At 43.4% G+C, this 25,540-nt stretch overlaps 1 protein-coding gene across 4 annotated transcripts in view; it reads left to right on the top strand.

Moving 5' to 3' along the window:
* Positions 1–25,540, top strand: part of LOC121298362 (phosphatase and actin regulator 3-like) — a 32,753-nt gene that overhangs the window by 6,347 nt on the left and 866 nt on the right. For 3 of the 4 annotated variants that reach the window (XM_041225467.1, XM_041225466.1, XM_041225468.1), the window contains 11 exons: positions 6,598–6,759; positions 7,291–7,368; positions 7,632–7,826; positions 8,812–9,003; positions 9,273–9,516; positions 9,594–9,826; positions 10,542–10,695; positions 20,694–20,749; positions 23,312–23,373; positions 24,192–24,332; positions 24,910–24,986. In XM_041225467.1, the coding sequence (XP_041081401.1) occupies positions 6,598–6,759; positions 7,291–7,368; positions 7,632–7,826; positions 8,812–9,003; positions 9,273–9,516; positions 9,594–9,826; positions 10,542–10,695; positions 20,694–20,749; positions 23,312–23,373; positions 24,192–24,332; positions 24,910–24,986 (1,594 nt within the window). Of the gene's footprint in view, positions 1–6,597; positions 6,760–7,290; positions 7,369–7,631; positions 7,827–8,811; positions 9,004–9,272; positions 9,517–9,593; positions 9,827–10,541; positions 10,696–20,693; positions 20,750–23,311; positions 23,374–24,191; positions 24,333–24,909; positions 24,987–25,540 lie in introns of those variants that run through there. The other variant, XR_005947278.1, reaches the window with a different exon arrangement.

Raw genomic sequence — 25,540 nt, 5'->3', positions numbered from 1 at the left:
GCACTTTCTGCTTATCATATTGAAAGGTATTGCACAGAATGCTGGGTCAGTATGGGACTGGGTCACTGTCAGTGTGAATAGCCATGCTTCTGATCAGCTGTGTTCCTGTGCTTGAAAGCTGGGTCAGTGTGGAGCTGGGTCACTGTCAGTGTGAATAGCCATGCTTCTGATCAGCTGTGTTCCTGTGCTTGAAAGCTGGGTCAGTGTGGAGTTGGGTCACTGTCAGTGTGAATAGCCATGCTTCTGATCAGCTGTGTTCCTGTGCTTGAAAGCTGGGTCAGTGTGGAGCTGGGTCACTGTCAGTGTGAATAGCCATGCTTCTGATCAGCTGTGTTCCTGTGCTTGAAAGCTGGGTCAGTGTGGAGTTGGGTCACTGTCAGTGTGAATAGCCATGCTTCTGATCAGCTGTGTTCCTGTGCTTGAAAGCTGGGTCAGTGTGGAGCTGGGTCACTGTCAGTGTGAACAGCCATGCTTCTGATCAGCTGTGTTTCTGTTGCTGGAGCATTAGCTGTAGTTCACCATCAGGATCCTTAACCCCAACTCCAATCCCAACTCCAGCCCTAATTTACCGACAAGGTATGAATAGATTAGTAGGAAAAATCTTGTGGATGTGGACAGGAGGGCTGTGTCTGAGGCAGGGCAATTTCATGGTGTTGATCTGTTTTGAACCATCAGAAAATGCATATGAGAACAAGGGGCAGGCCACAAGCTTTAGAGAATGCTGGGTGGGGGAGGGAGAGGAAACAAAGAGGTGTGTGCAGAGAGAGAGAGAGAGAGAGAGAGAGAGAGAGAGAGAGAGAGAGAGACACAGACATAGAGAGAGAAAGAGAGACACAGGAGGGAGAGAGACAGAGAGAGACACAGAGGGAGAGAGTAAGAGAGACACAGGGAGGGAGAGAGAGACAGATAGAGAAATAAAGAGAGGGGGAGAGAGAGACAGAAAGAGACAGGGTGTGGAAGAAAGGACAAGAGGAGCCATAGAAAGCGCTACTTAGTCGTGGCTGTTGGAACAATTCTCATTTAGATGTATTGTTTAAATGGCCAGGTGCCTGAGATTGCAGCTATCAGCACATTCTGCTGTCAGCTGAACCTTCTTATCACAGGACTGTTAATACAGTAATACATCTTACTTGTGTCTGTAGGTCATTAATTGGTAACATGTCAGGAGCATTTCAGAACAAGGGTCGTTTGAACAAAGATCTGATTGCTCAAGCTTCTGGTACCTAGCCATTGTAACAATACAGGAGAGGAAACATGTTATAAAAGAGGGGAGGTGGAGAGAGAGAGGAGAGTGAAGGAAAGGTTAGTTTAACTCCGCAGTGCAAAAAAGGAGGCAGGGGTTAAAATGCTTCAGCACCCTTTCAAATGGGGCAGCCTCTTGCTAGGCACTGCAGTGCAATATATTTTACCCAGTGAGATCAAACAGGCTTATCCAATAACAATCACTTGAGGGTACATTTAATAGAGTGGCTTGCGATATTTAATAAAGGGCAGTTCTCTATACAGTGAGTCATCCCAAGGCTGATGCATTGATTACAGAAGGCTTGCATAAGAATGGCACGATTGCTGGTGAATAATATTGGCAGTCACACGGACCTGCTTATCAAGGATGATGCTATAACTACAATATCCCATGCTGCTTCAGTAGTTTAAATAACCCTAGGTTCACTTTTCTTAGTGTTCAGTCCTCCACATTGGGGTTCGTGCTGCTTTGCGGGAGAATGCTGCTAACTTTCTTTTTAAGAAGCCTACCTCTTCTCATGTCCAATAAGGTTCATTGATGCATTGCTTAATTTGGGTCCCAGGACATTGTTGCCCTACATGCTACAGTGTATTGCGAATATAATTATTGTAGAGTACATTGCATTATATGTGCTGCCAATGCATTGTGAAAATGAATATTTAGGGTCTTGTTAGGACACAAAACCCGAACTACATTATCCCACGGGGACCAGGGTTTGACATGCTATAGCAAATATTCTCATTGGAGAGCAAGAAGAAAACAAGAACATCATGAAATTCAGCACCATAGAGAGCTATGTGGGTGGGGGGGGGGGGGGGGGGGGGGCGCAGGGTGAGTGAGTGAGCATGTCATTCCACTCCACTCAACTCACATTGCGTGTCGTGAGAATGCCAGCATTTACACAAGAGCTCCCTGATTGGTCTCAATCACTCAGGTGGTGTTCAACATGCGGGAGAGGGAAACAATGGAGCCTAAGGAAAAACACAGGCAAGGACAGCAGAGCGGCAGATCTGGAGAGGAAGAGCAGCTCCTTCACAGGATAAACAGAGAAAAAAATACCTGTTTCAAGCAGATTGAATGCATCATTTTATATAGATAATACGATGTATTTTACTAGGTGATACAATTCTAGTGCAGAAATTCCAAATTAGCAGTCTTTAGCGACAATGTGATGATCAGTACCACGGACAGTTCTATTGTGAGGCATGCAACAGAGAGAAGGACACACAAACACAGTATATATAATTCAGCACCCTGGACAGGCATGTAGCAAATCAGCCTCACATTGTGTATCAGCAGTGGAGCTGTGCACATTTTAAAATCAGGCTACATTAAAAGAAGCAAATGTTGCACAAGCGAATTAATCTGACCTAACATTTAAAAAATGTTAAGGAAAAAAAAAAAAACTATCACAAGTAGTTTGCACTTCCTCCCAGTCCTCAGCTCTAATCACTACGCCACCAGGCTCCAACCACTGCATCACATAGCCTCCCACTCTTCCCTGTAGTCACCTGAATGCACCAGCCCTCACTGCCAGAGAAGTGTGTGTGTTTGTGTTGCGGTGGTGTAGCGAGCGGGAAAGGGAGACCCCAGGCTTGTGCAAGTGATTATTTATATACATCTTGTTGAATAGAAACTATGTGAGGATAACACTGCCAGGACCCAGGAGGGGCTGTACTGTAAACATTTACTTTCCTTCATAGACATACAACAACATAGGGTAAAAGCATCTGCTAAATGACTAATTAATAATAATTATATATACACTATATTGCAATTGAGTGACATTGCATAGTCACTCAGTTGACATTGCATAGTCACTGAAGAGAACTTGTGCATATGGCAATACACAAACTGCATCACCTCTAGACATACGGTACCACGTTCCCTGCCATCTGTTATTCCTTCCTCGGTATCGTTGCTTTCCTTCCATGTGCCCCTCATCGATCAGTGTGCCAAACACACCCCTGGTGTAGCTACACCTAATGACTGCTTGCGTTTCATCTGTGCACTGCACAGCCTTCTCATGCTGTCCTCATACCACTATCGCATGTGTATTCATAGGGATTAACAGGGATTGAGTGAAGATAATGGCAGTCAAAGATAGTGGAAAGGGTTCTCCGGCTGGAAGGGGCACAAAGAGGCACAATACAGTACCTGTGCATCTCCATTATGCTCAGGACAGAGTGACACCAGTGATATGCATTATTAATGTCAAATGCCAAAGGTCTTATTTACTAACTGAGACTCGGATCGCTAACCACAGTTTATAGCGTCTTTAATCTGAACCCTTCAGGGGAGAATGGGATTGAGGCTCTTCTGAAAAGCTTTGATGTTACAGCTTTATTTATTTATTTTTTATTTTCGGTATTTGCTGCCAGTTTCCTTTGTCTACTTGCACCCCCCTTTACAGCACCTCCTCATCTGTTTTAACATATCAGACCCCACTCATGAAGCAACTGCATGCATGTAAATGTATAGGACTTCAATACATTTCACTGGAGTGCTGCTGATATGAATACAGGTCATGCTCACCAAGTGTGCTGAGCAGAACAGACCAGTGCTGGTCGTTTCTCAGATTTCAACAAGGTTAAGAAGCACATTAACCCCGACACTGATCAGTTTGAGCAACGACTGCTAAGTATAAGGGAAAAGAAGCGTACTGGTTAACACAGCCCAGACCGGCGATTGCAGTAAAAGGGTGACGCTCTGGATGACAGTGAGCGCTCGACGTTTTGCTGACTGCGCTATGAATTTTTTTTTTCTTTTTTTTTTAAAGGCATGCGCTCCTAGTCAGGGTTATAGAAACCCCATTAGTCCTTCTTACTCTGTGCGGGCTGCGAGCTACTTGGACGCTATCGTGATACCTTCTTGTCAGCGGGAAGCCCAGGAATAGAAGTGCCGCCTTTCGGGACCCTTACAGCGGCTACAGAAAAGGATAGGCGGCGGGAGAGGCGAACGATGAGATTGTTATACTGTAGTTGAATTAAAAAGTGAGCGATGTGTGTGTACTAAACAAAATAACTAAACAAAATAACTGCCAAATACGGTTCTATCACAGTATGTGTGTGTGTGTGTGTGTGTGTGTGTGTGTGTGTGTGTGTGTGTGTGTGTGTGTGTATATATATATATATACTGCGGGGATTCTGGAGTTTCTCAGTTTACAGATTTCGCTTCGCGCTGTCAGTCAGTCAGGACGAATCTTTTTTCGTTTATGTAAAGAAAACACGAAGGCAGCGGAACTGCGCTAACTCGAAAGCGGTTGAGGAGATGTGATCTTGGTTACTGTGGTGCGGCTCTAGCGTGGCTGGATTAGGCTGGCTCTGTGTCGAGGTCGCATCCACACAGATTGCTAGGTACTCCACCGACACAGGCAAGTAAACTTCCTCAATTACATTTTACTCGTAATATGAATCTCACCAGCGTTATTTACAGCCAGCTTTAATGCAATAAAAATAGCAATCATGGAAATGCAATCATGCAAACGTTCCTGTTTGGTATTTATGAATGTATGCATTTATTTATGTATATATTGTAATTTTAATAAATTATGTTATTGTTAATATTGTCATTAGCAATAGCTAAGCAAATCATGTGACCACCCGAAGAAATAAATAACAATAACATTGTAGAATACACGGTATGCAAATGAAAACATCACACCGTAAAATACTTTAAAACCAACAGCAACATGCATGCAGTGCTGACAATTAAAATCGACGTTTGCATGACCCTGTCATTTAAAGGTAGGGCGGAGTTTAGTACACCTGCTGTTTTTAAAAGCCTCCTCCGCCAGTGAAAGTCTTGCAGTCTACACACAAGCAGCACGCTTGGTCCTTTTTCCCTTTCTTGGTTCTTCTGACTGTATGACGTCACCTCCACTCCTCTCGGCGTGGTTGCGAGTTCTGGAGCTGTTTTAGTCAGAGGGACACCCTGAGAAGTTTGACCTGCTATATTTTGTTTTTTAGTCTAGTTCAGCCATCCCCTGGGTGAAAGTGTACAGCCCATTACTGGACTCAGCTTCCCAACAGAAGCAGGCCTCTATATTTGAATATGAATGCTGCCAGCTGTCTAAAGTCTCTTACTCTGGGCTGGGTATCGCATTATTTATTTATTTATTTTAATGAGATTAAACATTTCTCAAGACAAGCATCAGGGTTCATTAGGCTATCCCCCTTTAGTCACTGTGACCATTTCAATATATTATTAACAGTTCTGTTGTACATATCACCCTAACCACTGCTATATTGGTTAGAGCTGTCAGTATCAAGACTGGGGTTCATCCACAGCAAGGAGACTAGCATTAGAATAAATAGCATTCCATGAGCAAGCATGGAGCAGGACAGCTGGGTCTATCGGGTGCCAGAAAAAGGGACGTCGCACTAATAACTACACAAACCCCTTTGCAGTCTGGCAGTGCTGATGCTTATCCATTGACTGTACTGTCACTGCAGTTTAACAGAACAGCTTGCCTCCTTTTAGCCCCATTGGTCTGGATTCCATCCTGTGACCTGGGTATGTGAAAGACAGAAAGCCTTGGCTGCTCTTTCGGTGCTCAGCGCTCAAGCCTGGTTTAAATAAAGCCAAGTTCAATTTGAAGGCATGCATGCCTGGGCTGACGGCTCTCCTCAAAGCTGAACGAACCCAATCTCCTGTGGAGACTCTTATAACTGTGGGATGATGTGTTTGTGTTGCTGGAGACTGCAGAGTGCTCAGGATTCCCGAGCCCTGATTCTTACCACAGAACCGAACATCTGAACCCGACTTAACCCTTCACTCATCCAACTTTAGAGCTTTCTTTCTTTCTTTCTTTCTTTCTTTCTTTCTTTCTTTCTTTCTTTCTTTCTTTCTTTCTTTCTTATGCAGCACTTCTCTTTTGGGAGTGTACAAGGCTATGGACATAATGCAATTCTCTTAAAAGTTAGTCTCACAATATAAATCTACTGTAGTTCAATGTATGCACATAGGAGGTCCAGTGGTTAAAGAAAAGGGCTTGTAACCAGGAGGTCCCCTGTTCAAATCCCAGCTCAGCCACTGACTCATTGTGTGACCCTGAGCAAGTCACTTAACCTCCTTGTGCTCTGTCATTTGGGTGAGACTTTGTTGTGAGTGACTCTTTAGCTGATGCACAGTTCACACACCCTAGTCTCTGTAAGTCACCTTGTTTTAAGTATGTATTAAGGTTTACTGGCTCTCTGACCCCCAGTACTGAGCTCTCTGGATGACATTAACTGTCTCTACAGACGTCAAGTGTTCAGCTCTCTGCCAGTGCTGAATTTTCACAGTGTAAATCCTTGCATGCCGTGCTGCTGATTGTGGTGTCATCCTGACCTGATATTTTGTTATTGCTGTAGATCTGATGGACCAGCAGAAGGCGCTACACTCTGGCTGCTTGATGTCGGGGGTGCGGACCCCCCCGATCCGTCGCAACAGCAAACTGGCCACGCTGGGGCGCATCTTCAAACCCTGGAAATGGAGGAAAAAGAAAAACGACAAGCTGAAACAGAACTCCTCGGGTGAGTGTGTCTGAGCGAGGAGCGTGGACAGGCTCACCTGCACAGCTGCGACAGACAGGACCCTGCCTGTGTGGTAGTTCCCAGATCCATAAATGAGTATAAAACTGTTTTTTTTCTTAAATAAATGAATGCGTGACTTGGTGAAATTATTCACAGTGAGATGTCTGGCTTGTGATCTTTAAACCTCAAAGAAAATGTATAAATCTGTGATGTTTTCATGTCTGCTTTGTAAACGCCTGATCAAACAAGCACAGGAGCCCCCCTCCCTGTTTATCAGTTTATTTATTAATAATGTGTGTGCTTTGGGATGCTGTTGCAGATTAATGGGGGTCTGATCCTTCACACCATGAGTGATCTAATCACTTAACTGGTAATCGTTTTTGACATTCTTCCACACTCAGATGAATGGCATCTTGCTTTGGTTACATCAGTTTCCATACCCAGCAGTATGCAGCGAGTCTTGCCTTGCGCAGGAGTAGTGCGAGGGAGTGTTCAATGAATTGACAGCTGGTGTCTGGTGTATCTTGGCAGCACTGGAGAGGAAGGTGGCAGCACGGCAGAGCCGGGATGAGCTGGTGCGGAAAGGACTGGCGGAGATGATGGAACAAGGTGAGTGGCGCTGGAGGCATGTTTGTATATAAACTCCATACATACCTGCCTTGCAGAGATTACTCCCTGAGCTCAATTTGATCCTGGGGAAGGATGCAGCAGAAATGCATCAATAACAAAATACAGTCAACACTGGCCAGATCAGTTAATGCTCATAAAGCTTTACCTGTTATAACTGGAGGACTGTCTGCAAGATTTTTTTTTTTTCACTTTTTAAAACCCAACTCTACCTGTACCCCTTTGATACCTCCTTCCCCTTGCAGACTCGGACGGAAGGGACCAGGATCTGGCTTGTGGGGTGACCCCCGGAGACCCCAACACTCCCTCACAGGGGCCCTCGGACGCTGAGGAAGAGGAGGAGGTGGGGGAGGAGGAGGGGCAGGAGGAGGGCATGGACCCCCTGGTCAACCTCAACACTCTGGAGGACATGGGCTCAGATAAGGAGGTCACCTCCACAGGTAGAGTAGCTCAGCTGGGCTCCGGCTGCACGTTCAGCACTGAGGGACCTTTACAGCTCACCAACTAGAGTTGAGCGTGTCTTCAATGTTCAGTGAGTTTTTACAAAATCAGAATGCTTTGGAGGAAGTGGAAGATATTTTTGTTGTAATATGTTCCTTATGAAATAAAGTTGGGCAAATGGAACATATTTCACATATTATCAGACACAACAGAAAGAGGCCAAATAGTGTATAACACAGGGTTATAAATGGGTAACATTAAGAGCCATGATTAACTGGAAAGGTCAGTGAATGTTGCACTGTATACAACCACCAGAGGGCACCCTATGTTCAATAAAAAACATGGTGCAAAAATCCCACAGTACGCAGTGGCTGTGTGCAGAGTGTATGTTTACAATAAGAAGCCTATTCAGTTTTAGGACGATGGTACTTATGTCCACACATAGCAGACTTTAGATAAAATCAAAGCACAATGCTGCAGTGTAATGCAGGAAAAAGTACTGTGTGTGTTTGTGGGGTTTGTGACAGAACTGTAGTTTGCATTGCAAATGTAATGTAAGAGGATTTCAATGTGTGAATAGAGCAGCAGTACAACAGCAACTTTTACCAGAACCAAAAGACAGGATACCCATCATATAGCAAACAGCATGCATTAGTAATGCAGTGATACCCATAATATAGCAAACAGCATGCATTAGTCATGCAGTGATACCCATAATATAGCAAACAGCATGCATTAGTCACGCAGTGATACCCATAATATAGCAAACAGCGTGCATTAGTCATGCAGTGATACCCATAATATAGCAAACAGCATGCATTAGTCATGCAGCGATACCCATAATATAGCAAACAGCATGCATTAGTCATGCAGTGATACCCATAATATAGCAAACAGCATGCATTAGTCATGCAGCGATACCCATAATATAGCAAACAGCGTGCATTAGTCACACAGTGATGTTTGCTTCTGTGGTTTCCACAGCAAGAGACTCAACAGACAGTGAGACTGTGGGGGAGCTGAGCACCAACTCTGAGGATGAGCCCTCGCTGCCTTCCCCTGCCTACGACTCCCCTGAGAACCAGGAGGAGGGGGACCCCCCCACAAGACACCCCAGCCCCCCTCCCGCACCTGGCCTGCCCTCCAAACTCCTGCACAAGCTGGGGGGCACGGAAGGTGAGGTGCCCTGGGAGGAATCCTTCCAAAAAGTGTCATGCTTCAATATTACACCTGCCTCTGAATAAGTGCCTGTATTGCAGAGCTGTATTGTCGATGTTGATACATATGTATCTTACTATAACTGAGGTACATGTTTTTGTAACATTGTAATGCTGGTGTTATTAATAGTTTTAGCTGTATTTTTACCTCCAATATATTGCTTTGGATACATGCATGCAGTTATATTGGCTGTTCGCAGTAACCCCTGTCTCTGTGTTCCCCGCCAGGTTCCCATTCTGAATCGGAAGGGGAGAATCCCTTGTCTCCCGTCCTGAGCAATTCCATCCATCCCAAAGAGCCGGGCTCCGCTGTGATTGGTTCGGAGCAGCAGCCGACCGGCCCCCTGCGAGGGCAGCTTGCCACGCCCCCCACTGGGTCTCCTCACATGGGCATCGTCCACCCACCGCTTCCCCCCAGCTGCATCATCGAGGAACTGCACCGGGCCCTGGCCACCAAGCACCGGCAGGACAGGTGAGGGCTTGCTGTGGTTTCCAATGCCTTGGTGACGGCTCCCCTCTCTCTACTCAACTCCGGCACTCTCATTGCAGTTTCCTCAGGAAGGAGATGAGGCCATCGCCGAAGAGGAGGTCGGAGGGTCGGCTGTCACACACCTCCAGCACAGAGAGGGAGCCGGCGGGGGGTGCAGGGGTCCCCGAGAGCAAGCAGGGTGCGGGGAAGGACTCGGACGAGAACAAAGAGAACGTGAGAGTGGGCGAGTGTTGGACCGATGCCTCCGGGCTGCCCCAGGACCAGGACAGCTGGAACGACTCTGTCATCTCGGGTAAGTATCACCGGCACAGTCAGGAAATGGACTGAACCTTTTAATCATGGGAATGTTAGAGAGGACATTTTCAGTTCAAACTATTATAAGCTGTGTCTTACTGAAATATCTTGACATGTACAGACTTCAGCTCAGTAGAAAGTTGTGTGATTTCAATCGAACAATAATAAGTGCTGGGACTTGGAACAAACACAGCAAGTACGAATATGAACATGGCAGAAATTAACATGTTTGTATTCAGAATTCATAACTGACTGCATCATTGACATCTGAAGTAAATGCCACACATTGTGCCGTACAGAAGAGTGCTTCCTATTTTCTTCAATAGATATTCTGATGGGGTAGCGGGTTTGTTTTTCTCCTGGGAGATTCTATTACTGCAAAATAATTTTGATTACCAGAAAATACCAAACGAAAGACTGTATTTTGAAAGAATATGTAAAAAAGGTTTTTGTCCCAGCACTAACAGCACATAACTGTGAATGATGAGTTGTGTCAGCAATCACTAATGGCCCCCCTCTCCTCCCCTCTCCCCTCTCCCCCCCCCCTCCCCTCCCTCTCCCCCTCCCTCCTCTCCCTCTCTCCCCTCTCTCTCCTCTCTCCCTCTCCCCTCTCTCCTCTCCCCTCCCCTCTCCTCCTCACACCTCCCCTCCTCTCCCCTCTCCTCCCATCCCCTGTCCCCTCTCCTCTCCAATCCCCTCCCCTCCCCTCTCAGGCACGCTGCCCCGGAAGGTGCACAAGGAGCTGCTGACAGTGAAGCTGCGGAACCGGCCCAGCAAGCAGGAGCTGGAGGATCGCAACATCTTCCCAGTGCGCAGCGATGAGGAGCGGCAAGAGATCCGGCAACAGATCGAGATGAAGCTCGCCAAGTAAGAACCACGCGGGACAAAACACTGGAAAACATGGGATGTTCACTCATTTCTGCAAAATGTACAAGCTGCACAATAAGCATTATTACTGCTTTGAATTTGTATGCATAGTATAAGTGAGCTGCCCTGAGATGCAAACAATATAAATTTGTTTTTATGCCATGAATTAACTGGGATGTTACTGCCCCCTGTAGTCGTACTGCTGTTTGATTATGAGGCTCCAGTTAACCCACAACATGTGAATAATAATAATAATAATAATAATAATAATAATAATAATAATAATAATAATAATAATAATAATAGTAGTCTAACACAATGAGCGTGGTGCAGAGGGCAGCAGTTGTAAGAAGTGAGATTGTTGGAAAAGGCTTCTTCAGGATGAGGGGAAAAGCTTTACACTGTGGCTTCTCCGTACCACCCTTGGAATGAGAAAGCACCAGAGATCAGTCTCTACACAGAGATGTCTAATGTATTCCTTGGACTGAATGAAAAAAAGGAACCGTAAGTATAAGACATTGTATTGGCATTCATTTGTACCAGTCGGTTCATTTCGAGATGGCTCTATAAATAGCACAGCTCCGCAGTTCAATTCAATCTCTTGAATTGCATCATTAGCCTCTGGATCTGAAGTACATTGTAATGGCTGCATTTCTCACTAGGATAATTCTAATCTCAGTGACTTACTGAACGTGTTGTGCAATCTGTTGGAGGAAGAATTCATGTTAGATTTTTTTTTTCCGGTTCTTCAGATAGATTTGATGTGCCCTTGACTTGAGATCGTTAATGCAAATGGTCATTATATAGTATGCTGTTAAACTGCAATTACAACCTTTTGCCAGCGAGTGGCACTGAATGGTAGGATACAATTCCAGTCTAAGAAATCAGTTTTACTAAGGTCATCCATAGTCTAAGAAATGATATATTTATAAAATATATATATATATATATATAGATATACTATATACTATCTATATGATTCATATATATATAGGTAATATATCCCAAGCACATCACATATTCCCAGTATGAGTCACAAACATGTGTGATATCAAAATATTGAAATCCCAATCTGGGTCCAGGGGGAGTAATCCTGTACCTCGACAGTCTATGAAGTGTGACGTTCAGTTATTATTAAAAGTCTCCAGAGGAGCGGAGGAGCCTGGAGTGTTTCTGTGAGCAGAGTGGGCGTGCAGTCAATGGGACGGCTCTCGCTCTCGCTAGCGCTCTCTCTCGCTCTCGAAGTCGTTCATGGTGTTATAAGCAGGCTGTCCCACTGGGGCTGTTGTGCATGGTGTCAGGCTACTCTACCAGCGGAAAGGCCTGTTGGTACAGTCGGCAGGTGAGATCCAGCTATTAGAGGGATTAGCAGGCAGTGGGGGCTGGGGAACGGCAGGCACAGTTGGGGAGGAGGGTTTGTGGCTTTAGATGTTCTCTAAGGGGTGTGAGGTTTGGGTGGGGAAAGAAATGAAACTAAAGCAAAATAAGACAAACTGGATTATGGTGCATATATAGAATTAGATGTTGCTGTGTATATTGTCTTTAGAGATCCCATTGAAAACAAGGTGCTGCATCTCATGCAAAATGTAAATGCATCTGTTCGTTTCTTAGATAATTACACAGGGAGAGAAGCAGAAATAAGGTTGCGGATAATGTTTAGTCTTAGTTACACTGTGTTATCCCATGGTGCAACTTACATAAGCTTAAGTGCTAAACAGAACCAGCTTGTGTAAGCATACAAACTGAATCAATATTGCACAAGGCCGGACATGCTGGCTGAAGGGTGCGGGGTTGTGAGGTGAGAACTGGGATTTCCAGGTTAGAAAATGCATGCACAGAAAGCAAGGCTTGGGACATCCTTCTTCATTTCTGTAACATGGTGTGTCTTTGAGGGTGTTGCAGACTCTGTTGCTGCTGGAAGGAATGGGAAATGCAGCAGGTTCAAGGGTTGGCAGAGCTGCACAGCCAGTGGCTCCTGTTTCATAGCCGTTTGGGCCATTCCAGGGTTTACTGGGAGATTGAAGCATTGTAGAGCAGTGTCGTGCTCAGAACACAAGCTCTTTAATTACAGTGTCTGCCGCTTGCGCTGCACGTCTCCCTGCCATCTCTTTTTCAACTTTCTTGGGATTGCTTTCATATTTTGAATTCACGTCTCCTGTTTGAAAAGCAGCTGTTCAGATGCATGTCATATCTGATGCTCTGCAGCCTTTCTATCTGTTGATTGCTGATTTCTGATTACTCGTTGTTCAGCAGTGTTGATTAATGATGTGCCAGTTTTTTTTTTTTTTTCTATTCTGGGACCATGTGGAGTTGAAGAGCTGAGAACTGGGGTGTTTGTAGTTAGGTGTAGCTGTTCGAGAGGTGAAAGGTCGTCTATTTGAAGAGCAGGTCAGCTTTCCAGGACCAGCAGTTGTCTGACCTTCAGTTTTGACTTCCTTTTGAATCGTTTATGTGAACAAGGACCCTGCGGATCATTATGGTCGTCATAGCTGCTATTTATATATTTATTAGGTAGGATTTATGAGAATGTGGCTGTCTGTAAATGCATCTTCATCCTATGGCTCAAAACATTTTTTTTTTTATTTCAAATTGATTTCTTTGAAATATGAATAGAAATTAATTTAGGAATGCTTGTGAGAAGGCAGTACAATACATTCTTATGCATTATTATCTACTCTTGTAAGGAACGCCAGCTGGATCAATGTGACCACCTTAAAAATTTACTGTAACGTCTGCTGCACAGTGATCAGGAAAGAGGAAATTATAGTTTTGCTTGAAAGTAGTAATGCCTGCAAGATCACGTCTTTGTTTGCTATTGGCTGACCAGGAAGGATTTACCTTATTTCAGGCATTCCCAGTCAGCCTGCGATTGCTCACGTTGAATGATTCAGCTCAGGATGGATGTGAAATAAAATCACATTCTCCCAGCCAGTGAAGCTCTTCTAACCCCAGCACACAGCAATGCTGTTAGGAAGCTGGAATAAATGACCACAGATCACCTATTGGCAGAAAAAGAGAGGATTGGCAAACAGCCCTTATCGATGTTTCCAGTTTTAGAAGCACGATGCTGGCCTTTCTATCTATAGCTTTGTAGAAATTACATTTCAGAGGGGACAAGAGCCTGCAGTTGCTAAATATAGCCCAAAGCCCTCAGAATAGCAGCCCCTCCTCCTCACAGTGAAGCACTCTGTGAACAAAGCAGAGCTTGGAGGAGTCAGGGGCTCCGCTAGGAATCGTGTAGGATTACACTAATTATTCTCTTTAGCATTCTCTTCTGAACAACCTGTCCTCGCTGTCGGTGCGAGAATCCGTGAGGCGTTGTACTGGCTCCCACGCATGGCATTTGATGGAGTTATTTTTAACTCTTGCATACAGAGATGCCAGTGTTTTAGCTGTATTTGCATTGTGTCTTAAATGAATACATTCCTTTGGTCTTTCATTGTAGACTATGAGCATGTGTTGAATAGCATCTGGATCAATAAAATGAAAGCATATATTTTAAGAACAGCCTTACTCTAATTACGGGACAGATGTTTGACTATTCTATTGCTTGAAATTCGATTGTATTGCTTGCAATGTATTCAAGGACATGGAATGACTTTTGCATCACATTCGCTCTGGTTCTGGTATACCAAACTGTGTAGTCGTACAGAGGATACAAATGCATAATGTTATGTGTGTTTCTCTCATTTCTTTATGACAAAATCTCCATTTACAATTAAGTCAGTCAGGGGAGAGGATTCCCAAATATGTTGTGTTTTGGGTAGAATTAAAAAAGGAAATAAATAAATAAAAAATAAAATATTCACCAAAATTGAGACCTAGTCATGAATGACTGGAAAGAGATTCTGCTTGTTATTCAGAACACATCTGCTAGCTACAGTAGCCTGGTCTGTCTGCTGCCTCCTTTTATCACATCTCATTCTTTACAATTTCAACAGCAACTGCAGTTGCTAGGCAACCCCAAATCAATAAAGTTCTTGGAAGTTCTAGCATGTCTGTGCTATGGCCCCAGGAAGGAGCCTTAATTTCATTTGTTAAAATATTTATGCAGGCAGGTCCAGTGAGAGATGCAATTTGTGTGTGTGTGTGTGTGTGTGTGTGCATCGCGGAACAGAACAAGCGACAAAAAAAAACACTGCTTACTTAAACAAGGGCTTGTACAGTGAGATACACAATTATATCACTGACTGCACAAAGAGATCAGGCGATGATGTATGGGCTTGTATGGGAAATGCTTGGGAAACGGGATACAGTATAGCTCAACCAATGGCATTAAGAAATAAAAATGGCATCAGCCTTGTTATATAAAGTGAAGTATGGGCGGTATATAGAGTATTAACAGAGCCCTTATAAAGAGGTATATGTGGGTCTATTTATTCAATTTAACAGTGGCAGATCGAAATATCTAAATGACCGGGATCAATATAAACTCTCCCCAGGTAACAGTTCAGATGGACACGATTTCAAGATGCTGGTTTATAACTTGTCCTCTTTGGGCAGATTCTTAGCTGTGGTAAATCTGGGCTTGGTGTTTGATTTTGGGAAATGGGTTTTGAAGTTGGGTTATGAAGTATCCGAGTTATGAAGTATCCAGTCATTAAGCTGCTGCATCCCAGATTCTCCTGCCGACTGGATCCTTTCAGTGGGATGTCGTCCAAGTTGTCTGGCTGTGTGAGCTCATGAAGTGTGCATGAGTAGGGATCTCAGTGATGACGTGGCGCTCGCTTTCCGAGGTACAGAGTGGAGTCGTGACGCACTGAGTGGACACCCAAAGGGGCTTGCCATGCATGACTGCTCAGAAATACTGCACAGGCAATATACAGGCAACTTCATCATAGGATGTATTCATGTTTTCTCCCCTTTTCTGTCTTCGAAACACCTCCAGATCATGTACAGTCGTGTAACATCACAGTTGCCACAGGCCAACAGATCACTCAGAAGTCTTATTTGAAACTGCATGGGCAAAGCCAACTGTGTGTTACTGTTTAAAACGACATTTCATAAGGGGGAGTGGCATGGTGGGATGGAGGAAGTCTGCACCATTGAGCAAATTAGAATGGACAGAAGCAGCACCCAAAAGCCTCCCTGAAACCCTTCAGCTAATAGCATTATTATTGCAAAGGTAGTTCTGGAAGTTACAGAGTTAAAATCTTCAGATGAATATTGAAAGCAATTAAACGCCGCCTGGCTCTTGACAGATCTCGGGTCTCTGCGTCGACGAGATGTACTTTGATTGAGAAGGTGCTATTCTTAGTGTTCCCAGAATAGTCTTGGCTCGTGTCAGTGTTTTTTCGGTCATTTGTTTTTAGATATTTATTAGAGAAGTGGAGTTATGTACAGGGCAGTCCTTGGAGGTTTGAGAGGTTTGAGACAAACGCTTAGTCTAGAACTCAGTGAAGGTGAAGAGGATCATTTCTTGTAATATATAAACCAACATTTAGGTTTTCTTTATAAACTGTAAACAGCAACCTTTTTAAATTAAAAAGCAATAGTTTAGGGAGTCACGTGGATCATGTGACCTTCATGTCAGATGTGCTCTCGACAGCCACACTGCTCAGCAGTCGTTCTCACGAATGCCCTGGGTCTCGTGCCGCTCTGCAGGGGAGAGACCAGGACAGATAGGCTGTTCCCAGCAGGATCAGTGAGCTCCACCACAGGGCAGCTGTGTTAATAATTCAGAGAGTCTGGGACTGGGCCGGGCAGGTATCTGATGAATCATTGATGAGGTTCACATGAAAAGCAGGTTTGGTTTATCTTTTGCTCTCTGGAAAGAGAAACTCTTTGTTGTCAGTCTCGGCACACTTGGGGTAGGCGGGGAGTTGAGCTTCTAACCTCTTTGATCTGGGAAAATAAACAAAAATGAAAAATAAAAACATAAGCAAGCTGCTCTTGGCATTTCTTTGGTTACTTTGATGGCAAGACTGACACGAGGTGCACATGGACAGAGACACCAGACTGCTATATTTATATATAGAGTTAAAGAGTGGCCGATGGTCAAGACTGAAACGATAGGAGAACACGGGCTGTTGAAGCACTGGTAGTGTACTTTTATTTTACACAGACAAAACAAACAAAACAAAACAAAGCAAAACAAAACACAGCTCATATGTAGAGCCTAGCTATACTCTGCATCGTCCCTGACTGCTCTCAGGATGGCTAAGCTGTTTACCAACCAAACGCATTATTACACACAAGTGTAGCTTTAACACAATACCTTTTTCCTTTCTAAACTGCACTGCACTTCACTTCTTAATCCAGCTCCCTGGTGGAGCTGCAAGCTCTCTTTTTGTAGTATGTGGCTGTTATCTCGTTTGGGAACAGCCACATTCTCACGTGTTTTTGGCAGGGACAGGAATTAACCCCATCCCTGCCAACCACCACCAAACACAAACAAACACCAACCCTTTATTTACACCCAAATTAAAAGGTGATTTTTAATGAACAGTGGCACACTTTTGGAGCTGATTTTTTGATGGCAACGGTATGAAACTAGAGCTAACTTAAATTCTGATTATGGCAACGCTATCCTTGCAGTGGCTTTTAAAAAAATCCAAGCATTTAAACAAGCATACGACTGAGCAGCAGGAATGACACTCTTTTGAGGCATTGTATGCAGTGTGTTGGCATTTCTCTTTATCAATCACCATAGAAGGGTATAGCGGATGGTGTAACAATGACGCTGTAGAGGGTAGATGGGAGGGTAATTGGCACAGGTCTGTGTGGCACAGTGGCTGGGTAGGAGTCTTGCTTAGCAAAATAGCTCTGCAACATTATATGAAATGAGGATGATAAACATTTTCACCCAAAGAAATGTAGCAACAAAGAAGTTGAGTTTGTTACTGTCCGTTTGCCACGATTCAGAGTGGTTCTAAAGTCAGTGACTTCAATCACATGCTCTTTTGTTCCCTGGTCTGTGCTTCTGTGCTTGACTTCAGAAGCGCTTCCTCGGTGTAATACAGGGTAGATCAGCCTGCGTGTCTTTACTTCTTTTTTCAGCTTTAATCTTGGGACGACTGATGAAAAGGGTTAAAAACAAAAAACACATTATTTTGATGTGATTTTTCCGGTTTTCTGCAGAGCCAGCTCAGTTCACTTGGGAACACTGTGCTCATTTTAGAACTGGGCCACAGTCATTTGCAGCTTACTTGAGGTACAGCAGATGTTGGCCAGAAAACATAGTGGGATCAAAATAGCACAGGGTTATTTTTAACTCCGTCGAGCAATATAGAAATCTGTGTCTCGTGTGCATCGCCACTGGAGCCCCAGCTGCAGCAGAATGTGTGTAATAGAAGGAAACTTGCTCACTCCTCTGACAAATGTTCCAACGAGAAGTCATTATGAACACCCTCCCCATACAAAGAAATGGAATTGTAATTTCTTACCTTTATTACACCACTCGAGGGCATCGCATCACGCCTGTTAAATCTGAACACATGCATTTAAACTGTGTGCTGAGGTGCCTTCATGTGCTAGCGATGCCTTTTCATTAGAATCTGCCACGAGACCCAAATGGATGTGAAAGGATCTCCAATTTCCAACTGAAACATCACCTTGAAATGATTACTAACTTAAAGAAGGACCAACAGATACTGGTTGCACAAGGTTTGGTTGTATTTATGCATTTCAGAATTCCCTTTTTTTCTGTGCAGCAAATAATCTGTAAAGCCCTCACCATGGTGCCAGTGAAGTTATTATCCATGCCCACCTGTAGGGGGCGTAGCCCTTGCAGCGAACACAGAGCGCAGTGATGCAGTGATGCAGACAATGCTTTGTTATTATAATAATTTTTACAGTGCTACCATGAGATGCTGCTATCTGTGTTACACGCAAAAAATAAGAAATACAGTGAACTGGTGAAAGGGGCTGGTACAGTGAAGTGTAGGACAAGTCGAATTTACAGTCTGACCAAGAATTATTCAAATTCAAAATGGAATCGTGCAATTACGAGGTGGCACTGGGAATCGTGCAATTACGAGGCAGCGTTGAGTGTGCGCAGCTCTTTAATGAGAGAGAGGGAGGGAGATGGAGAGAGAGAGAGAGAGAGACACACACACATACAAGGCAGACCACAGCACAAGGCATTCCTAAGGCACCCCAAGCTTGCTGGAGTGTAATCCATCTGTTCTTGGTTCTAATCCAGTCTGCTGTGCTCCCACACAGTCCCCTTCACCCCCTACCCATGCACTGCAGCAGCTGTGTTTCTGTGTTTCTTCCTTTCTGCCGTCTCAACAAACAAACAGCCCCCAGCCAGGGGAACGCTGGCTCGAGGTATATAAGACAAGGGCTCTGCTGAATGATGTGTCACCTGTTTGTGTCTTATCAAAAACCCTGCTAGTGTCAATACAAGCACTAATTGTAAGGAGTAAATACGCAGGCACCTGTGTTGGAGAGCCAACACAATGGATGCATTCCAGAACGATTTAAGGAACAGGGGGTGGGGTAGGAAATGCCAATGGAGTCCTGCTTGCTTGCAGTCCAGCATGCTTGTGTTCTGCAATTCTTTAAGGAATTCCCTCTGCATTCTGCAGCAGTTAAACAGTCTGTCATTCTCAAAGCGTGACACGTTCCACCTTTGACAACAGGCAGTCTGGGGAGGGTTCTGAATGTAAATATTACAGCGGTACAGTCGATTGATTTAAAAAGGGTTTTCTTCAGACAGTTATAATAATTTACATGCACCAGTGGTGTTTGTTGTGAACTGCACATTGTTACCATATTTATAGTCCTGTGTCTATATTTAACTAATTTCCCTGAAAAAATCAATACACATTTATAGAGAACATAATGCCTGGGAGGTCAGTCCTACGGGTGTTACATTTTAAAAGGGTGTATATCTATTAATGTGTAATATCTATATATATACTATATATATATATATATATATATATATATATATATATATATACGCAGGAAAAGACTGACAGTCCTGTGGGAACACTGCTGTCACAGAACACACCGTTCTGTTGAATGCTGCTGTTCTACCCAGTGTGTCTGTTCGTGTATCTATACTGGGTGATACCTCTTTATCAAAGAAACGGGGGGAAGGGGGGGGGGGGGGGGCCGTAGATCAGCCGATTTCACGGATTAATCGTTCGCTGCAGTGACAAGAGAAGACAGCGGCGCCAGCAGCTGCAGCGTGCGGTATGCAGAGGGGTGCACGTTTGAAAACTGACAGCCGCATTTATGTACCACAATAAGATTTCCATTTTCTCCTGCACCATTCGATGTAGATGCGGCGACACTGCGTTTGTAAAGGAGGAAGAATAGCTGTGCTGGGATACAAAGATATTCTTTCGATTGGGAGCCGGGGAGGGTGTTATATTGAGCGAACGAGGTTGTCAGTCAGTGCAGCGTGAAATTGAGATGGGGGAAGCCTCGCTGTAATACAGGCTCGTCCTGGCTGCAGCAGTATTTTCGGCGGAGATGTGAGTGTGCGTGGGAATTTCTCTCGTACCGCCTCTAGTATAACATAATTGTGCACGGAAGAAAAGGAGGCTGGACCACTTTGATCACGACAACCCAGGTTGCAAGGCAGAACTGGCAGCATTTGAATCTTGAGCATCTGCAAGAAGACATAAGGGACTTGTGTGAAATATAAATTGACCATTTATATTTGTATACAGATTTTTATTTTTATACAGTTTATTATTATTATTATTATTATTATTATTATTATTATTATTATTATTATTTATATTTTTTTCCCGAATATGACCGATGCAAGATAAATAAGCGGGACTTGTCGTATAAGTGGATTTTTATTTGTACGCGACTATGAAAGGGCTTTCCAGATGCTGACCGAGTCCGCTGGTCTTCAATTCTACCAGACGGAGCGCGGAGGGGGAGAGTGGAACTCGGCTGCTTTCGATACGAGTCTCGCCTGTTATCGCCCCTCTCGCCGGGGATCTGAGGAGTTAGGAGAGCACTGGAAAAGGACTTTGATTTACCGAGATCCACACCATGGTCCAAAACGTGATTTTGGTGTTTTTTCGCAGGAGGCTAAGCCAGCGGCCGGCAGTGGAGGAACTGGAAAGCCGAAATATCTTAAAACGTAAGTCGCCCCCCCCCCCCCCCCCGCCCCTTTTTGTTCACCATTTCTGCATGCACCTGTTCACTTATCACACTTCCAGTGTATTTTTGTGTAAATACTGTATTTCTTCACAGTGATATGCAGGGGGTCTCTTATTTTAAAACATGTCAGGAAAAACATGCATTCAGCTTTACAGATGTGTAATATAACGTATTCTTCAATATACACTACCACTACTACTACTACTACTACTAATAATAATAATAATAATAATAATAATAATAATAATAATAATATGATTGTATAGCAATAGTAATGCGCATTCAGGTTCGGTATACCTGTGTAGTGTTTTTTTTTTCTTTTTTTTACCAGGTTTGCGTGCATAGCGTACTGCTTCGATCGTGTTATTATGCCTGACACTAAATAATTCATCGAGATACAGTGCTTTATTTTACCGGGATAAAACACACACACACACGCACACGCACACGCACACGCACACGCACACACACACACACACACGCACACACACGCACACACACACACACACACACACACACACACACACCTTGTTATGATAAACTGGTCATTAAGAATATACCCTTTCCACCAGATCAGACACCGATGATAGGCTACAGTCGGAGTCGTTGTTTCAGGATTGCCTCGGATAGTGTGCACTATGAAATTATTATTATTATTATTATTATTATTATTATTATTATTATTATTATTATTATTATTATTATTATTATTATTACACATTCCAGTCAGCTGCCCGCGCAGCACGAGAGGAGGGTATCCCTTTCAAAGCTAAATTAACACAGCCCCAGAAACCAACCAAAAAAAAAAAAAAAACACGCTCTGTACCTCCCCGACAGCGCCTGACAGCAACCCCCCAAAATACAAAGAATAGGAAGCGTGCTTTTTATACAAATTACATGCATTTTCCTACTTATCCTTAAAACAAAACAAACAAACAAACAAACAAACAAACAAACAGCAGGCCTATACGTTGTATCCATCTGTTTATTGAGTTTCATCACAGATTTTGTGACAGCTATAACTACAATGTAAATCCAGTTTTATTTTTTTATTTATTTTTTTTGTAATATGAGTGATGCTTTAAAGCAAACCCAGTCATACTAAAGTGTGAACTTTAAAGTGTTTACAGTACCTGCTGGATTCAGAGCTCAAACACCAGTTTTGAATGATCAGCTGTACAGTATCTAACGGGTTTGTGCTGTATAACACTCTTCCCTGATCCTCCAGTGCTTGATGGACTTGAAGATCGAGATTCCCCCTTCTCCTCTCTCTGGGAGGGGCAAGAGGGCAGAGGTGCCCTCTCTCACTTACAGTGATTGTAGAATTAGAAACATAAACATTACCGTTAAAAATGATTTGAACTCCTGATCGATGTTCATTGTCTGACCTTGGTTGCGTATTGCACATTTGAATGGAGCGTGCACTGCAGGCTCCGTTCGTTCATTGTGCATGACCTTGTGGACCACATTACTGTTTCGATTCTAACAGCGCTCATTCTGTTTATTTGATGAGTGTTTTTTTATTAACTCCTAGACGTAGTGTATTAACGCTCGCTCATTTATAGGCCCAAAGATATTATTCAAAAGAAGCATTAGCTTGCAGAGCGAATGGAAAAGCCCCAGTGCATGTGCCCTGTGCTGCACAGAGTGTAAATAAAGTCACTTGACAAGTGAAACACTCCAGTAGGGAAGCATGCCTGTGCTTCTGTTACTGAGCTGCTGCTGCACACATGGGAGGCTATATTGTTGTAGAGGGCTACCAGATCTTCTTGTGTCTGTGTCCTGTGACTTCACTTGCACCATGTAAGCTGTGAAATGAAGTCTTTCAAAGATATCACCCTCCTCGCTGCCACACTAACAACCAATGGCAATTGTCTTTGTAAGTTCCCCAGGTTTGGTGATGGTTAGTGGTTTACCCATTATCTCCATATGCAAACAGGAGACAAAGCACGATCCCATGTAACTTAATTAATCAGGATCCTATTAACTCTTTATGTGGCAGCTTTCCACAGTCTCAAGACACTGAATGCAATTAAAGCAGAGAACACTGATGTATAAAATGTTTTAGAGAACGATAGTAATAATAATAATAATAATAATTAGGTAACACCTTGAACTCCATTAAGTCCAGATTGCATCCGATTGCTTTTCTCGAAGTTGTTGTATTAAATCTTACTTGTAGGGAAATACAAAGAGCAGTACACTGCCCTGATGCCATATATAGCTAGTTATCCATCTAGGCATTTATATACATATATATATATATATATATATATATATATATATATATATATTATATATATATATATATATATATATATATATATATATATATATATATATAGATAGATAGATAGATAGATAGATAGATAGATAGATAAGATAGATAAGGATATATATATATATCATTTAAAAACGGGTGCCCGATGCGATCGTGGGTAATTTGGTGCATCAAAAACGAAAGGGAATGATCTTGTCAAATGATTTTCTCACTTGATTTAATTGCAAATACTAACCTTTGATTTCCATTTCTGTCCTGCAGAGAGGAATGACCAGATAGAACAAGAGGAAAGGAGAGAAATCAAACAGAGGCTGAACAGAAAGGTATGTGAAACTTGTTCTAACCTTTAATCTGCGTGCTGGTGTGCATGTGCAATGAGTGTCTAGTATTGCAGGACGTTTTGTGATTAGCACAAACAGCTCAACAATAAACATCACATCTTTTTTTTATTATTATTATTATTATTTATTTTATATTTTTTTTTCACTTTCAATCGTATTCACAAAGATAACTGATGTCTTGAATCTCGTATGGAAAGTGAGGAATCAAAAATGCCCCAGCAGTCTTAATGCAGCCAAGCTGAAGGGGCCGGGCGTGTAATTAACAAAACAGCTGCTCTTTCACATTTTATGGGTTATTTTTTTGCAGATTATAAATGTTCATGAGGCACCGACGCCCCTGTTAGCACCAGATGTTTCGTCCTGCTATTGTTGAAACAAATCACCTACCTTGTCCTGAGTCAGGGATAAAGTAGATGTTGCATTGCAAGCATGGCCCCTTCCCTTCACCACACAACAGCGCTGCACGCTGTTTCCAGATGGGCTGGCATTGCTGCCAGTGCCCACCTGCACTCCAGCCAGAATGATATCAGGCTGTGCTTTAAATCCGTCAAAAAATATGAGGTGTTTTTCATAAAATTAACAAAAGTTGGCCCGTCTTGTGGTATTCCAACAATAGCTGTTTATTTGTACAAAATGACCAGTGGCTGTTTTAACTGGTGACAAATACAAAGTTATTTTCTACAGCAAAATTTAGACAACAATATTTTTGCACATTAATTGTTTAGAGTAGAAAGAAATCCTCAGTGCCCTGCTGTGCCCTGCTCTTTTCTAATCTGTGCATTGCCGTTCTTGTATTTCAGCTCAACCAGCGGCCCACAGTTGATGAGCTGCGGGATCGGAAAATCCTCATCCGCTTTAGCGATTACGTGGAGGTGGCCAAAGCCCAGGATTACGACAGGCGGGCAGACAAGCCCTGGACGCGGCTCTCTGCAGCAGACAAGGTATCCATGACAGATCAGGGAGCAAGCCTTTAATCCTGTGGGTTCTTTTTCTGGATGCTGTTATTAATTGGCTAAGATGTATTCCTTCACTTTGGAAAAGGTACAGCACTATAGAGCAGACCTATTTTACATGTTGGTCTTCACCTATTAATAGTCCCCAGAAGTCCAGTGTAGTCCTGCTTTACTGAAACTGTGCGACAGGTGAATGAAACAGACTTAATATTTCCTGCACATTTTAATTACATATTAGTAAAACATACCAGGAGAAGCCTGGCTGTAGGTTTAGCTACAGTGGTTGCCAGTTTATGTCTTAGATAGAAACGGCATGCAGGAGTAATTTAATGTGTAGGAAGCAAGCTTTTCTGTCACTTTTAATGTCCAGTCCTCTTCATAAACACTCAATTAATCCCTGTGCCTGTTTGGTGTGGAGCCAACCCTGTAGATAAAAGTGTTCTGTCTGTTGTTGTCCTTTCCCTGGCACTGAATCCTTCACTGCCTGTTACATTTCCCTGGTTCTTTTTTTTATCAAGCCTCAGAATTGACAGTTCTGACCGCATTGTGGTTTTATTTGTTGCAGGCGGCGATTCGGAAAGAGCTGAACGAGTACAAAAGCAACGAGATGCAAGTGCACGCGTCGAGCAAACACTTGACAAGGTCAGTATGGCCAGCTGTGCTTCAGCTGCAGGCTGCTATTTTAAGCAGCACGGGCAGCCAGTCGCATAACAATATAGTGCCGAGCCAGATTTAGCAGGGCTCTCTGTCCTCCTGGGGCCCAAGATTTGCACACACTTGCAAACGCTGTCAAAATTAACTAATGCAGTTCCCGATTTAGCTCCATTCTCCTAATTCGCCTTGTTTCTGTCTGGTCACATGATGGAATCAAGCGCACTGTAAAGGGCAGAGCCTGCAGTTATTCATCCCTTAGGGGTTTGCTTGCTACGTAAATAATGAGTTCTCTGGCTAGCATTCAACTGGCTCAACACAGGTTATCCATGACATCCCTTTTCAGTTAATTCGGAAATTATGCGTAGCAATTTTATAACAAAGAGACTTCTATTCCTGCCTCTTGCTACACTAATCTCCACAAGGGAGAGCTCTATATGCTGAGCGTCGATAGGGTTACTGTTCCAGGGGAGAGCATCACAGTTGCTGTCGAAACCCTTTCCACTATTCTAGATACATTCTCAATCTGGCAATACATGTCAACA

This window comes from Polyodon spathula, chromosome 23 (genome assembly GCF_017654505.1).
Source record: "Polyodon spathula isolate WHYD16114869_AA chromosome 23, ASM1765450v1, whole genome shotgun sequence".
NCBI lineage: Eukaryota > Metazoa > Chordata > Actinopteri > Acipenseriformes > Polyodontidae > Polyodon > Polyodon spathula.
The sequence above is the reverse complement of the archived record's forward strand: the minus strand, read 5'-3'. Positions and strand labels throughout refer to the sequence as shown.